This window comes from Charadrius vociferus, unplaced genomic scaffold (genome assembly GCF_000708025.1).
Source record: "Charadrius vociferus isolate BGI_N301 unplaced genomic scaffold, ASM70802v2 scaffold52, whole genome shotgun sequence".
NCBI classification, from domain to species: domain Eukaryota; kingdom Metazoa; phylum Chordata; class Aves; order Charadriiformes; family Charadriidae; genus Charadrius; species Charadrius vociferus.
The window spans coordinates 1,851,213-1,868,122 of NW_009647572.1; the positions used below are offsets into that span (position 1 = coordinate 1,851,213).

The following is a 16,910-nucleotide window of genomic DNA, read 5'->3' on the forward strand; positions in this document are numbered from 1 at the left end:
GGCGGGAGAGATCCTGGCACCGACGGGACCAGCTGCCCCCCCACCCCCGCAACTGAAACCCTTCTATGATGCTACGATTCTATGAAATGTTCATTTTTCCTCTGTGACTACCCCAGCCACTATGCTACAATCATGTATATGTTTTCTAGCCCCTGAATCCCAGTTTCTTCTATGGAAAATGGAATGACCATACCTCCACCAGAATGATGAATAACGTCCCTCTCCCCCACCTTCTAAGGACAGCTGGGTGACTAGGACCCCCTCTGGAGGTAGAAAATGTGAGTTGGACTAGCTCTGGGTCAAGGAAGAAATGACCTTGGTCTCCTATATTCTGTGTGGATGCTAAAAAATGGGTAGAAAACAAGAAGAGGCAGCTACTTCTCTAGGCAAGTCTTAAAAGTAATTGTCACCTGCCACTGCATTCTGCATGAAGCCAAGTGGCATTTCCAAAAGAATTATACTTTGAAAATAAGAGCTTTTCCAAGGAGTTAGGTGTCAGTTTCCAGGCTCTGAGTAGGTGTCTAAATGGCTGTCCACTGAACTCCAAAGCCTGTCAAAGCTGACACGTTTTGGGACATGCACAGAATCAAAACATGGAGAGGTGAAGACCTTCAGGGTGAGAATGCTGGCAGAAGTCACTGCTAAGTAGGGGTCCTGTTTGCCTGCTTGTGCTCTCTGCCTGGGTTTTGTTTACCTTGTTTGCATCTGTTTAAGGTCCCTTCCAACCTAAACCATTCTATCATTCTATGATTTGGCTTTTTTTATAACAAGACTGATTTTTAAGTAGGAAAAAAAGAGAACAGGATTTCCTTTCACCCAAAGGAAGATTTAAAAGACAGCACATGAGAAGGAATATTCAAATGTCTTTCTCACACAATCTACATTGCCTTCCTTCATACAGGCATCTCAAATGAAGGTTATTTCTCTCGGAGAGCAACCCACAAATCTTGTGTCCTTCCAGGGAACTTGTCTTGCCATGATGTATGCTGAGCTAGCTATATTTGATTTAGTTAAGTGGGTGTAATCTCTGGAAAGACCTTACTTTTTTTTTTTTTTTTTTTGACAGAGTTGGATCAATATAAGCAAATACTAGAAATCTGACTACTGGGCCAGTCCAGGCTCCTCAGCCTCTACCAGCAACGCAGCTTGGCCAGTCCTTCAAACTGATACATTTCTGAACCCAACAGACCAAACTCCCTTCTTCAGAATTTCCCAAAGTCACTTCTAAAGTTTGATAGCACCATGAGTCCATAAGATACTTTCTATTCCCCATTTTTTTTAATTCCTAAAATTAGTTTTAAAAGCAGTTCATTAAGATGTGCATAATGATCTACACTATTCAGCAGAGGTTGTTCTCATTCTCTTACCTCTGCTTTATCTCTAATGAATAAAACAACACAGTTAATTTCAGTGGTTAGAGCTGCTGAGCCAGTGGGACGTCACACAGGAAGCCTTTGCAATAGCTCTGAGCTCTTTGGTATCTGATCAAATACTTTTGGCTTGCTGTCCAACTAAAGGCTTAGAATATTAGTATTATTTCTGATAACTATCAGAAAATGAGCAGTGATGCATATGACAAGGTCTGAAACACAATGATAGTGTGCATATGGGAAGCATGTAGACCAGTGACTTATTTTCATTGGCCAATAGCCTTTTTCTTTTGGTTTTCACATGTCTTGGAGAAATCCGACATATACAAATTTTATCCTAGAAAAGACTCCTTAAAATGTTAAGACAATTTCTGAGTTATGAAGGAGATGTGAACTTGCGCTGTGCGAAATGTAAATGACTTGCACAGCAAAAAATGCAGTACAACTTAGAGGAAAGAATCCACAGACAATGATGTTTTTATTTAAGGTTCCAGTTTCTAACCTCATTCATTCTAAATGAATGCTGTTTTCTTAACCAGTGATATATCAATGTTCAAAGAATTGTTTTTCCTGACTCTTCACTGGTATTTTAAGTTTGCAGGTGAGACCAAACCAAAAGAAGTCACTTGCATTGTAGAATTTAATGGGATCTTGAAAATTAGAGAAAGGGCCTGGAGAAAGTAGGGTACACTTCAGTAAAGAAAAATGCGGAGTACTACACGTTGACAGGAACTTATACAGAACAAGGCAGTGGGTGCACAGAAGGGGATCACAACTTGTAAGAAATAACAAGCTGAACCAAAGTCAGTAGTATCTTACTGTTGCTTTGAGTTGTTTATTTATTCATTTGTTTTGCAATCTGGGGTATGTACTTTGAAGAAGAGTTCTTCTGCCATACCTTGCGTTTGTAAGGCATCCGCTAGAATACTGTGTTCAGTGTCGGACATCCCATTTCAAAAGAGAAAGGAGACAGATGGAAAGAGCCCAGAGGAGAAAAGCAAGAATGATCAACGGTTAAAAAAACCCCATGGCCTACAAGGGAAGACTGAAGGACGTGGAGTTGTTTACTCTTGAGCAGGGAAAGACGAGGCAAGGATACAGTTTTCAGATGTGCAGAAGGGAGCAGCAAAGAGGAAGGGAATCAATTATTCACCACATTCATTATGGATACAAGATATAATGGGATTAAACTGCAATAAGGGAGATTTAAATTAGACATTAGAAAGAACTTCTTAATGGTTAGGAGAGTTAAAGACTGGAACGGATTGCTCAGGGACACTGTGAAATCTCCATCATTATCTAACCTTTCTTAAAAACTTTCGAACAGTTTTCAGACAGTCAGCAGCGGTGTTCATCCGGCCGTAGGCAGGAGAGTGAGTGGGCAGCATCAGATCACTCCTCCTGCCAGAGTGTCGAAGTTTTATAGTGCAAGACCAACCGGAGTTCATTATGTATTCAAAATCACTCCCAAATTTACATTGTGAAGGAGTAAAAGCTGAAATGAAAAGTTTGTTTCAACCAAATATTGTCCACTATTGATTTTCCTTTTTCTTATAACATAGTGACAGGCACATTTTACGGCATGAGAAGGGGCAAGTCACATGCTTTTGCTCTGGAAGTTAGTAATACCAGCTCTTGAATAAAACAATATGGAAACTATGTAGCCTGGATCTTAGAAGAGAAATGAAAAAAGAGCTGCCTACCCACTTGAAGGAGCTGGCCATTTTCTGAAGGCTGGATCACAGAACCCTGTTTTTTCCTAGTTCTGTAAAGAAAAAGGCATACTTCTGCTTTTATCGCTTTGTGTAGAAGTGTTTGGTTTTTCTCTTCTAACTTCTCTGTTCTTCTGTCTCTCCTCTCTTGAAAAAAGCTGTGTCCAATTCAGCGTCTCCCACCCTCCAGTCATACACTAATCACTAAATTTACTGGTTTTGTCTTGATTTGGATTGTTTTTGATTGTTGCGCCTTGAAAATCCAAAGACATAGACAATACAAGGTGAGTAAGAACAGATAGTATTTTCATTGAATCAATTTATATAGCTGAGAAAAATGGAAACCAGCTTTTGGGCAAACATGACCTTTCTCAGAATATATCTGAAAAATTGTCTGTTTGCCCAACTATCCATTAAAAATGAATTGTTAGCAAACCTCGTCTTGCTCTTGGTTGTATATTTCTTGCCTTTATATATTTCTTCTCCTCCTTCGTCTCACTCTTTCTTCACAGTATAAACATTCATTAGTCCCCTCATCTTAAAACAACAGTCCTTGACTCCATTTGTCTCTCTGGGAAAAATCCTTCCTCAACCTCCATCTCTTTTAATAACTGCCCTCACTGAAAAGTTGTTTACGCTCATCAAATAGGTTTCTCTCTCTTTTATGCTCTTTTCAGTCACATTTCTCTGCTTTGATCTTCACAATCTTCTTTTGTTTATAATAACTTTTTGTAATCAAATCTCTCCATTGTCATCTCCTATAAAGCCTCCTGCTTTCCTTGTCCTCTCTTGGCTTCTACAACCATACCCTTTGCTGTTTCTCCTGCTGCTTCTCTAGTTTCTTACACAAAGAACCCTCTCCACCTCTTCTCCAGTTTTATGTGAAGGCTTTATAGGTCTCTGTCTCACATTTTACAATCTCATCAGCAAAAGCAAAAATTCAGCTACTGCTTCTTACTGCTGCTTGGAGCCTGCCTTCCTGCTCCATATTGGTCTCCTCATGTCCAAATAGAAATCTCAGCTCGCCTTTTCAACGTGTGCTTTTGGGTGCTTAGCTTTCAGCTCAAACATATAAGAGCTAAAGGAAACAAGGAAACCACAGCTCCTTTCCCCACCCTTTCCCTCCCACCTTGCCCCTAGAAAGCGTTTAATTTTTATTCTCTGTGCACCTCAGAGAGCTTGAACTGGAGAGGTGCATGTGTTTGGTATGTATGCTGGTGAGTGCTTGCCTCAGATCCACGGCATTCCAGAAAGGCAGTTTGGCTGAAGATGGGCCCAGGCTGCTGGAGCTGCTTTCTGCATTTGTCATGTTAATTTGGGGAAGATCGTTCAACAGAATAAAGTGTAGCACCCTCAGCTCTCCTTCCACAGTCCCACTTTGTTCTCTTCTGCGTTCTCTTGCTTATCACTTTACTCTGACCCAAGAAATAACGTCCAGAAAAGATGTGATCCTCCTTTCATCAGTCTGGAAAACAGGGCATTGAAATAAGAATTTTTCCTGTGGGGTGTGAGGCCTTTATGGGACAAATTTCTAGAGGGAAGGATCTTGTCATCTTTCATTTGCAAAATACTACAGAGAAATGTATGTTCAGAGCATGCAGTGTGATTCTCTTCTGTCATTCAGGATAGGATCTCTCTCCTCCAATTTTAGGCATCTAGAGTTTAGAAACAGACACGTTCTGAGGTTCATCTGGAGATAGGTGTTCATCACTAATCTCTTGAGGTGCCTGGTTTTGCCTGTTGATTGCCAGAGGAGGTTAGTAAGTTAGGGCAGAGAAATCTCATTTTCTGTTTGCAAATGTAGACCTGGAACTGGTGGAGCATGTGCTTGACACATCAAGTAGATAGAGCAGGAGTGCTGCTTCTCTTGCTACTCCTCTCCTGGACAACCTGTTACAGATGTTGCATGTTTGCCTCCTCTGGGGCCACAGAGATTATCCTTAACAGCCAGGAAAACATCCTCCTTACTATTTGTGATAGTGACGGTAGCACACAAGTAGAGAAAAACAAGTTTTTGAAATATCTGCTCTATTCTAACTGTCTGGAGAAGATTGCCAACCATATCCTGGGCTGCATCAGAAGAAGTATGGCCAGCAGGTTGAGGGACGTGGTTCTGCCCCTCTGCTCCACTCTGGTGAGTCCCCATCTGGAGTACTGCGTCCAGCTCTGGAGCCCTCAACAAAAGAAGGATGTGGACCTGTTGGAGCAAGCCCAGAGGAGGGCCACAAAGATGATCACAGGGCTGGAGCACCTCTCCTATGAGGACAGGATGAGAGAGTTGGGGTTGTTCAGCCCGGAGAAAAGAAGGCTCCAGGGAGACCTCATTGCTGCCTTTCAGTACTTAAAGGGGGCTCATCAGAAAGATGGGGACAAACTTTTTAGCAGGACCTGTTGCGATAGGACAAGGGACAATGGTTTTAAACTAAAAGAGGGCAGACTTAGACTAGATACAAGGAAGAATTTTTTTACAATGAGAGTGGTGAAACATTGGAGCAGGTTGCCCAGAGAGGTGGTAGATACCCCATCCCTGGAAACATCCCTCTGAGCAACCTGATCTAGTTGAAGATGTCCCTGCTCATTGCAGGTGAGCTTGTGGAGGATGTACCAGATGACTTTTAAAGGTCCCTTCCAACCCAAACTATTCTATGATTCTATGATTAATTCCTTAGATGATATGCTGACTACTCATCAGAATGAACTGCTGTGCTATTTTAGAGAACTGTATGCACATAAAGATTAAGTAAGACTGAAGTTATTTGGAGCAATCTTTTTTGAACATAAAGATAAAATTATACATTTAATGTTTGTAAGTGCCTCAACCAAAAATGCATTCTTTAGCTCATGATCAAAATTATTTGGAGATAAATTTCAGGCAAGGTCATTACTCCAAATCTGAGATTTTTAGGGAAATAAAGATATCTCCATCATACACTGGAGGCAATCTCAAGGCGATACCACAGTGCCTGCTGAAATCTCTGGTCAGCTTTGGCTGACTGTAGTAAACACTGGGTTAGACCATCATGCTGGTATAGCTCTATTAACTTGGATGAATGTACTTCTTGTTCACACTGTTGTCACAGAGATGGGGTTCAGGTCCTGAGTGTGTATTATTGATAAACATTCACAGTTAAAAATGTACGGTAACCCCCGAGGTTAGTTCTGTAATTAATACCCATCTAGAAAAAACACACGCTATGTCCTTTGATTAGGAAATCAAATTATTTAGAACATTTAGTGAAGCAGGGAAGAAGACACTAGCATTACCCTATGCATATTTTGTTTTTTCAGGGCTGTCCACAGGTTTGAAATGATGCTTCATTTAAATTGTGACTTCCCATCTGCCACCATATTGAAATCATCATTGCAGAAGAGAAGTATGTCAGTGGTACCAAAGGTCCAAGTTTTTTATGAGTGTAGTGTGGACATAAGTTAACTACAGTTCCTTTAACATCTGGCTAGTGTCAGCTGTTGCCAAGCTTGTCTTCCCCACTAGCATAATAATATTTTACAGCACAGAGTAGTTGGCAAGATCTCAGGCTTTCCTTTTTTATAGTAGGACTCATAGGCAAAATGACATAAATATATCAGTCCTCCATTTTGTCAAATACTTTGTAATTGCTACTACATTCTTTTCATGTTCTCAAGTATTATAAAGAAATTTGGTATTATAAAATGCTCCTTACTGCAGCTGAAAATACTAAGTATGCTATGGAATCTTCCTTTGCACTCCTCATACATACAAGCATAATAGGCTTTAATGACATGACTGAATGTTTTTTTTTCATATGGTTTCTTCTTGGTTTAGTACGCTGTATTCGCAGCCATTGAGTTTTGGTTTTCTCTTGTTTCTCTTGCTCCTGTGCCTTATTTACTGCACACCGTTCAAACCCATTCTGAATACATAATCATTTTTCCTCTTGGATGCTCTCTGTTGCTCTAGAATGTGTCTGTCTGTTCACAAGTACTAATTAATTTATTATCCCAGCACACTCCTGAGGTGAGGGGATCCTATCATACCCATTTTGCAGATAAGTAGAGAGGCACAGTGAATTTACAGGTAAGTGAAAAGGCACAGTGAAATTACGTACTCATTTGGATAGTCAATTTGCAATGAAAATGATATGAACAGTCTTGAGGAATAGCCTCCCATCAGATTATGAAAAACTTCATATATAAGTACTACCTTTACTGAATTCAGATTAAAAATCTTTTGTTTAGCTCCCAGCTCTGCTGTTCTCAAGACATTTTTTTCCCCCCTACCATAGGGGAAAAGTAAGTAGTTTCACGCAGCTCTGCTTTGAACCCTGAGATGTGTTTTCAGACTTTCTTCTTTTAAGGTAAGAAATTGATAGCAATGGTAAGTTGTTCTCCATTTGTGGGGAAATGGTGAAGATATTCGCTGACATGAAGATGATGATAAGTGAGACCTGGGAACATTTTGTTCCATCTCACGTTGTAAAGGGGCTGTGCTGTAGTCAGATACAACTGAACTCCAGTTTAGTCTTGTCTCTTTGGTACTAAGACCCCTACACATGGTAAATATTCCCTTCACTAAATATGCCTGGTATCTGGATATTTTCCCCAGTTCTCCCCTGCCTTCTTGTTTTGAGATATCTGTTCAGCCTGTTGCATCTTTTCTTTCTGTCTCTTCTAGCAATCTTTCTCCTCAAACTTAGCTTCTAGTTATCCTGTCTGCCCCATAATCTGTCGTCATTAATCCCTAATCTTCATTCCCTTCCTTGCACCAGACTTTTTTGCCCTATTCTATTTGCCTTCTCACTAGTCAGGCCTGAAGCTTGATAGGACAGACATGAAGCTTGGTAGGACAAATTCAGGTCCTGCTTTCCTCCACTTGTGCTTCCCAAACTGTTCTACACAGAACTGGTTCATATCCTCTCTGTATTTGAATTAGGCAAATTCCTTTTTCAGGGATTCAGAGCACAGCATGGAAGTGGAAGCAACGCAGATGAGATGTTGCATACTCTGAATTCAAGTGTCATGGCCAAGGTCTTTAGTCCTTTAATTTTCTCTATGATGGAGGATGCTGAGTGGAGGTTGGATCACTTGAAAAGTTTGCAGCTAGTACTAAGGAGGTTATATTACATGTATGCAGAGAGTTTTCCTTTTCCAAAGGGTTACAATTCGACCATATGAGGGTGGATTTGCACAAGAATCAAAAAAACCTATACCAGATATGAAAACAAATCCTGATATCATGTGTCCAATCTCTACTTTGAAAGAGGACGGTGAAAGGAGAGTACTGGAATTTTATAAAGCAAATGTTGCCTGATCTTTCTGGAACATAAGCGAAACAACCTTTCCCCCTGCTCCCTTTGTTTAGAAACAGCCCCAGTCCTTCAGAAAATCAATAAATCTTCACCAGATCCTGAATATTTGGTCATTTCAATCTGAAAAAGCAAGGCCTGGGAAATTATAAGGAATCAGGAACCAGGAAAGTTCACAATCTCCTTTGTGATAGGCACTGTTACCTGCCTGCATTACAATAAAAATGGCAGAAAAAGATGGGAAGTCATTTTAATATTCAGTTCCCTAATCATCTTTGAAGGTTGTGTATCCAAGATGCTCTTCGGTCATGACACCTTCCCTGCTTCTTCTTTGTTTAAGGGAGAGTGGCTGAGGATTTTCTGAGCTGCTTCCTTGAGTGATATATTCTTATTTAGCCCACTAAGAGGCCAGTATGTGGGCCAGTGAGCATGGGTGGAGTGGAACAAGGTATGGAAACTAATTCCTCTCTCCAGTTCTCCAATTCATTCATTCCAAGGAGGAATGCAAACGAGCAGCTGGCCCCGTCATACCTGCAGAATGAAAACCAAGGAGAAAGTTAACTTTTTTTTTTTTTTTAAACTTTTCCTCAACATGGGTAGACTAGCCAGGAGTTCATACTTCCATATGTGACAGGAGCAGTCTTTCCTATTTTCCTTGACAAATGTTTTTCCTGGATTTGCACTACTGGGAATTCTGTTCCCTTAACTCAAAGGCTTTTCTCGTCCATGCTCACCACACCAGCAGTACTCAGGGGTTGGGGCAGGCAGAGAACCAGATCTCTTTCTCATAGGAAATACTGACAGTATGCACTATCCCACTTTGGGGTTGGGAGGTGTTTTTTTGATTGTTTACAGGTGGAAGAAACACTGAGTGGAAAAGTGACTTATCCAAGGTGGTGCAAGGAGTTTTCCTGGCTAGGAATAAAGTCCCTGCCCTTCGGCTCCCATGCTCTAACATCAGGAATCCTTCTCTGAACAGACTCGGTGCTCCTTGCTGAGGCAGGACTGGTGCACATGCTTCTGACATTTATGTTCTGGATCTATAGGAAGTTCCAAATTATACTTTTGTAGCTTTTTAATAAATATTGTATAAAGCGACAAATTATTCAGAATCAGAAAAGAAAAATTGCTCCCTCTTGTTCTCTTAATGTTGTTTTTCTAGAGGTTTTTTTGTGTGTTTCCAAATCACTGACTTGTACTTCCATTTATATTCACATGCTTATGGGCTTTATTCTTCTGCCATTCCCTGACTGCGGCCATGTGACAGCATGATAGTGAGAAAGCCTGTAGGTTTTCTTACCAAACTGCTGCAAACCATTTAATAGATTGGAATAAGTGGCTAACCTTCCACTTTCTTATGTAAGATGATGAACATAGATTATTTATAGAGGCTGCTGTCTCTAAATTTGTTTACTGTCACATGGAATGTGTGTCTATCTTTCACGTGTCTCTGTCAAAACTCCTTGGAAAAAATCAACCTACTACCAAATGCTAAGAACTCACTGGTCCTGTTGTGTGTTGTAGTTGACAAGGATGAAAAATGACAAACTTATAATACAACAAATTGGAATGAGTAATTGTGTATATATGTATAATTATCGTGCTCATATGTTTACATCTAACTCATGCCAAAGGAAATCATTAAATACCAAATTACTGTAATGTAAGTTAAGGCTTCATTTCAGCATTTCCTAATACTCCTTTGTGTTCCCAGGACAGGAGTTATTTAAAATGGGTGGCCACAGTATCCTTCCAAAAGGGAGAAGCAGTCATGCAAGGTAAAATTTGCTTTCCCCTGCTGTAACTGCCCTTTGCATGAAGGAAGTGTGAAGTAAAAATCCTCCTGCCTTGAACCAAGCATAATCAGGCAGGAGAACAAGATTCTTCCAGTCTACTCTCCTTATTTTCTCCTGTTTCTCAGAGAAGGAGTAATCACCTTTACTACACTCTGTACTGGAACCGTAGGATCTGTGCAACCACAGGGTTCTTTTGGACTGCGCTGCTGGGGCCAGAGTGTCACGTCGCTTGCTAAGATCTCCATGGCTCTTGGGAGCATCCCTTCTTGCTCCAGCCAAGCCCAGGATGCAATGGGAGCTGGAGGCTCCTCATCTGGTGCTCCTTATGCTCCGTCAGCACTACAGCCCTGTGTATATCACTGCACCTGGTCCTGTCAGGAGCCAGTGCTGTTTGAATGGCAGAGTTCAAATCGAAAGTGATGGGAAGAGGTCTTACCCAGAAAATGTTTCTGAAAATGCCTGCCGATGTCACTGATTTATATACGGCACACCCTATCACCTCTTAGTCCGTATCTGCTCCCAGGGATGAGTTGTTCCAGATGCAAGTAGGCAGGGTAGAGACTGTCGGAAGAAAGGGGAATTGCACCTTCAAGCAGTCCACAGCCAAGCGCAACACTGGCACAGAGGAGACTTTTCCTCCTTCTGACTCCTCTCTGGTATCCCTGACCACAAGATAGAATAGAAGGGAGAATGACACGAGCAGAGAATGTGAGCAAGGAAAGGGCTGCTATGGAGCGTAATGCTTTGTGTTTCTGATTAAATCCATGATGTTACAAGACTCCCAGCCTAACCAGTGTTGTGTGGTTTTCAGCCACATCCCTTTCTGAGGGGTTCATAAGTCTGTCTAAGGCATAGGTGGCTGGCTGCTCGGAAGCCTTAAGGCATATCCTAGTAAGACCCAACTCCTATTGAGTGTCCAACGTGGTAAAGAAGAAAGAAGGAAAAAAGTGGAAAAAACGGTGTGGAATAAATTGGCTTGGGCCAAGAGAAAAATCTGGGAAGCAAAAAGTAAACAATTAGTGTAACAAAAAACGTAAGCACAGCTGGAAGGAACTAATGGACTTTCCTGCAAAAATGACTCTCATTGCTTTTCTCTGCAATGACAAAGAAAAATGTGAAGCCTGAAAGGAATAGGGCAAACAGGAAGGGAAGCAATTCTGAGAGCTAGGTGCCCTGGTGAAAGGAAGAGGATCCCAGAGGAGCCAAAATGTTCAGTATTTCAAGTTCGCTGCACAGACTGGTCTGTCACTCAGCAAGTGAGAAGAGTGAGCAAAGTTTTCCTGAGCTCTGAGATAGGCCAGAGAAAGCTCTGTGTTCCCATCCCTTCTGATGTACATTTCCCATTTACCTGACGAGTAGACTGTTAATAGTGTTGTTTTTTTCTTTTGTAATGCCAGCTGAAAAGATTTCTGTAGGAAGAAAAAAGAGAAGAAAAGACAAGTAGACTGTTAATAGTGTTGATTTTTTTTTTTTTAAATGTCAGCTGAAAAGATTTCTGTAGGAAGAAAAAAGAGAAGAAAAAACAGGACTATGCTTTTCTCAGCACTGTCCGATGGATGTGTCGTGGGAGTTTTCAGTTGTTCTCAGGTATGCAAGTATTTTAGTTCATGTTTGTATAAAAATGAATGAACCATCACATGACCATGTGGAAAACTGTATGTGGCATTAATAAATAAGTTATAATTTTGTGTCATCAGCTATAAATGGTCTTTAAGAACTGACAATTCCTATCAGTGAAAAATTGTCCTAGACTTTGTAGTGGAACATGTGAACCCTGAAGGAACTGTTACTGGCAGACTGATTAGCAAATGCTCATTTCTTTAAACTACAGACAGAATATGTTGACAGTGAAACTTAATTTCCAAGAATGTATTTGGTTTAGAATTACTGAACCAAATACTGGGAGACTTTTACAGGGAAGTACATTGTCACACCATCTTTCTTATTTAAATGGGGCCATTAATCATTGTGCTACAAATCCAAAGCTTAGCAAGAACAGTTCTGGTGTTTTAAATGTGTATAGATTTTGAACTATAGTTATTTCATCATTCTTCTCTCATAACGTGTCATTAATATTTTCCTCTCTATCTCCCACTATCAGGTCTATCATGTAAGTGTATGTAAACTTACAAGGCACTAAGTGTGTGATTAAGTAGTCGTAAGGAGTTACAGTAACTATTTGCAGAAATAATGTCATTAAAATGGTGTGATTGTCTGTTTCTTTGTCAGTGGCAGAGTATGTCTTTAGAAGGGAAAAACTGTCAAAGAAAATGACTATAAAGACATTGGCTCCGCATATGGAAAACCTACGTGTGACTATGTATGTGTGCTAGTTGGACTGATCAGTCTGGCAGCTGTAGGATTACTCAAAGTTACACTTGAATACCTTTTTTCAACTGAAACCTGAAATCTTAAGGAGTAGTTTCAAACAAGACCTTCTGCAGCTGCGGAGAATCCAGGCCCAATATGGTTGTGGGAAGGACCGATGGCACCAAGGAAGCTCTGCAGAACCGCCATATTTTAGGACATGACAGCTGAAATTAAATACTCACAGCTGCGATTTTCCTTTTAATTGGAATTGCCATTCGCATCCAGAGCCAATATAAAACTAACTCCAGGTGAGATTTTAAAGCAGTTCTTGATTTGAAGTAACGACTACTTATAATACTGGAGTGTTATAAGCATGGGTATTATTAAAGTCTACAGTGCTTGTGAATAGGTTGATTTGCTATTTTTTCTGTAGTTTGCATTGCATGTCCTGTAATGGGAGAGATCTGTCTTTTGGAGTCACACTGTTGCCTAAGTATTCTGACATTTATCGGATGATTTTTCAAAGGGACAGAAAAACAGAACAGCACAGAGATGGGAAAGTCAGTGGGAGCTGGAGTCAGGGTCTTTGAAAATGTTGTCTTTAATTTTGTTTTAGGCAATGTGTAAATATTGTCTGAGAAGTTCAGCCTATTGTTTAGCAAGTTAATATTTTGTCTTTGCCCATTAGCAAATATTTGACTCATACCATTCCAATCATTAAAAGTGTGCTTCAAGCATGAACACGTGTGGAACTAATTTTTGACTGGTGTCCTTATCATGTGGTAGATTTTCAATGATCAGGAGGCATCGAATGAGTCACTTCATAATGCAAGGTTAAATAAGGATGACCTTTACTAGGGTTTATTCTGTCTTGAAGGGAAGGGGGTCACAACATGGGTTTTTCTCCATTGCTCTGTAAATTCACCTTAATTTTGACCTCCAGCACTAGCCTCTAGTTAGGCAACAGGGAATTTTAGTTTTATACTTAATTAGTTTTTAGTCATCCTTTGACGTTGGATGCTGGCCTTACCGCTTGTGTCATAATTTGTGGTATTTGTCAGTTACATGACAAAGTGAAGTTGATTTGAATTAAAGGCTACCAAAGGCCACCAAACTCATGTCAATTATAAGCAATAAATCCAAAGACAGTATAGTATTAGTGGTTTATCTTCTTGTAACTAGATTTTTTTCTCCAATACCAACCATGCTTCATATCTATTGCACGTGGTTTGTGTTGCCTTTGCTGTTAGTTCAGTTTTTTATCGTAGGTATTTGACACAGCTTCACTGACCTCTGTGGGGCTGCCCTTGCTTATAGCAATGGATCTTCCAACTCTAACAGCAAAGTTTGATACTTTTGCCTTGCAGTTTAGAGTTTCTTTCTCTCTTCTGCAGATAAATACTCCATAACACTTCCGAAGAGAGAAAACCAAGGAGGAGATCAGTGAACTGAGCAGAGATGGGCGTTGGACAGCAAAAGCAGTACTTCGACAGAGCTATGGCGAGGTAGTAGAGATGAGCCAGACGGCCTTCTGTTATCTACCCTAGTCAGCCCCCTCTGGGGGCAAAAAGCAGTGGCATAGCATTTTACACTCAATTTGAAGAGCTTAAGGAGGATCAGGGACCAGGATGGCAAGGCTAAAGGTGATTACAAAGTGTCTCTGATGAATATGGTGTTAGTACTGAGCAACTTAATGGATATAGTGACACCGAAGCTGATGAAAGGCAGCTTCAGGAAGAACAATAACAAAGAAAGAGATGCAAAAAACTATAGTGGAAATGGGAAAGGAGGATGACAAACTATCCAGCCCTGAGGAACAGTGTGACTGTCTGCCCTGTGGCATCGTTTAGCAATGAGGATGCCCCGACACAGGACACAGGTACAGATCTCCCCAGCATGGTCTCTGGGAAGCAGATGGAGGGGACACGATTCAATGGAAACCCAACAGGGGAAGATGAGGCCATTCAGTCAATTTGTGAGGATATTTGTGGACCGGGTTGGAGAGAAGAGCACTATTAAGAGAGAGCAAATGGAGAAGAAAAGTGCAGGGCTGGCTCACTTACGAGCAGAGTGGGTCACTGAAGGTGGCAGAATTACTAGAGATGGACAAATAATGTTTGTTTTGGCTTGCTGAAGTCAGTAGGCCATCCACTTTGATGAAAGTTGCATGACACTTTCATACAATTGTAAAGCTAACTGAAATTACATGGAATTCAACAGCTGAAAGCAAAATCATTTTTCAGTCCTTCTGGGAGGAATATATCAAACCCCCAAAAATGTGGCAGTTTCCTGATGCAGAGGAAAGAATAGCTCAGTATGATTTCTAAACATCCAAAGAATCATCTGGCCAAAGCAAAAAGCCGTTCAAACAAGAGGCTCTCAATTGAATGTAGACATGCCAAGTCTCCATGATATTTGTAGAAGATGCTTTAGTTTAAAGTGTATATATATTCCTCTTTTTCCCATATAAATGTAAAAGATGAAGAATGACTTCAAAATAAACACTTTTACTGATAGAAGAGTTTAGCATTTATTCAACTACAAAAAATATTTTAAATTCTATTTACAGTTATGAGGCAGTTACTGAAGAAATTATTTCGCAGCTTCCTAAAAACTTCACAAAACTTCACACTTTCTTCCCTTATCAATTCTGTAATCTGTCATTCACTGGAAAATGACAGGTTTTGGGGGGCAGCTTTTCTAGCAGTCTGTGTAATGGGGAAAATAACCTGAAATTAGAACATTTGTGGAGATTAGTATTACAAGCTGTAAATTGTGTGAAATGTTTCTAGAGGAAAAATTTCTTAACCAGTTCAGCGCTCGTGTTTCAGTTCAGCCGAATGGCAAAAGAAACAGCATTTTGATATGTAACTCTGCATTGTGGTCACAGGCAACACTTGTGTTTGCAATCAAGGAGCTAAATGTCAGCACTCTGCTTTTTATTCAGATATGAACGCAGAGGTCCTGGTGAGGGCTCTTTGGAGATGTGACCTACATGTCTAGCATGTTACTGATAATACATTTTTAAAGACAGAAAGGTAAAGGAGAAATTGAGATTCAGACCTAGCTATAGCAGTTAAAGCAAAGTGGCTGCTGGGAAAAGGGTCATGGCTTCAGGAGTTGATTCACGGCAGATTTATGCCTCTTGCCAGTAACGACATATGTAGATAGTTAACAGAGGATTGGTAAAAGTACAATATATCCTAAAGAAAAAAACCCAACCTCCTGAACAAGCAAACCCTTCTTTCTTTAATGTTGAGGCTTTTTTCTTTGCTTAGGTGAACACTGAAGAGTATTGCATTTCATTCCTCTTTTCTCTCCTTCTTCCCCTAAAAAGAATTTGAAAAGAGAAAGAGACAGGCTATATTTTCCTGAGGAAAAAAAACTCCAGAAAATTTAGAGCAGGTTGTTTTTTCCCAAAAAGTGTTTCCATAAAGGCATTTAGTTTTATTGACTTTGGCAGTATAGTTGTCTCATTGAATTATGCAGAGTGTTGGGTTTGTATGTAAATATTTGAAAGGCTGGAGCTATACTCATTGTCTTTAATTTCTCTTGGACCAACTGGATATCAGAGCATGAGTCTTTAGACCATTGTTTATTATGAGAAAATTTATACTAAACCAAAGCTCTCCAGTAGACCCTCTCAGCTTTGTTATTACCTTGTTTATCCACCTGCTCTTTCCCCAAATTTCAGTTTTACTCTGTTGGTTTTTTTTTTTTTTTTTTTTTTTTTAGACATGTTTTGTCATTAACAGGCTTTCTGGATTGCTCCTCTTTTAATTCTGACCTACTCGAGGCTTTCATTAATACAAACATACTTCTATTCCATGACTGGATGATATACCCTGCATCTCCCAACTCAATGGTTATAACTGTTGTAAAATATCAGCAATTTTGTCCTCTTGCCCAATCCATGTCAGTCTAGTCCTGCAACGTTACACTTAGATTTCACATTGTCCACGTTTTCTACCTATGTTTTCTTTCTTTTCTTTTTCCTTTTCCCCTCTTCATTACCAGGAACTATAAATATCTCTGTCTCTAGCACATGTTTAGCCAGCGTCATCACACGTGCCATCCTCTTTCATTAAATACCTGTAAGAGGAACTAAGACTGATCTAAACAACTAACATATCGTGTAATGCTTTTTACCAGGTTGTGAGCATGCTGGAATTAGATCGGACAGCAATTAAATGTTCTCAGATTATGACATGAACCTGAGTTTGAACCTGATCTGCTCTGCACGCTTTTTCTCTGCCTTCAAAAAATGATTGTTACTGACTGTAATGGGCTGGGCAGTTCTCAATGATTGGAATGCTCAAAAAAAGCACAGCGTCTCCAGCTACCTGAATAATAGCCACTGGATATGGAAAGAAAAATTATGATTCTTTAAAACAAAGGATTCAACAACTTGCTTTAATGATTTTTCCACTCCATGCG

At 40.2% G+C, this 16,910-nt stretch overlaps 1 protein-coding gene across 1 annotated transcript in view; it reads left to right on the forward strand.

Moving 5' to 3' along the window:
- The first annotated feature begins 8,796 nt into the window (after positions 1-8,796).
- Positions 8,797-16,910, forward strand: part of NELL2 (NEL-like 2 (chicken)) — a 200,328-nt gene continuing 192,214 nt past the window's right edge. The window contains exon 1 of the mRNA XM_009880881.1: positions 8,797-8,815. Coding sequence (XP_009879183.1) covers positions 8,797-8,815 — 19 coding nt within the window. The remainder of the gene's footprint in view (positions 8,816-16,910) is intronic.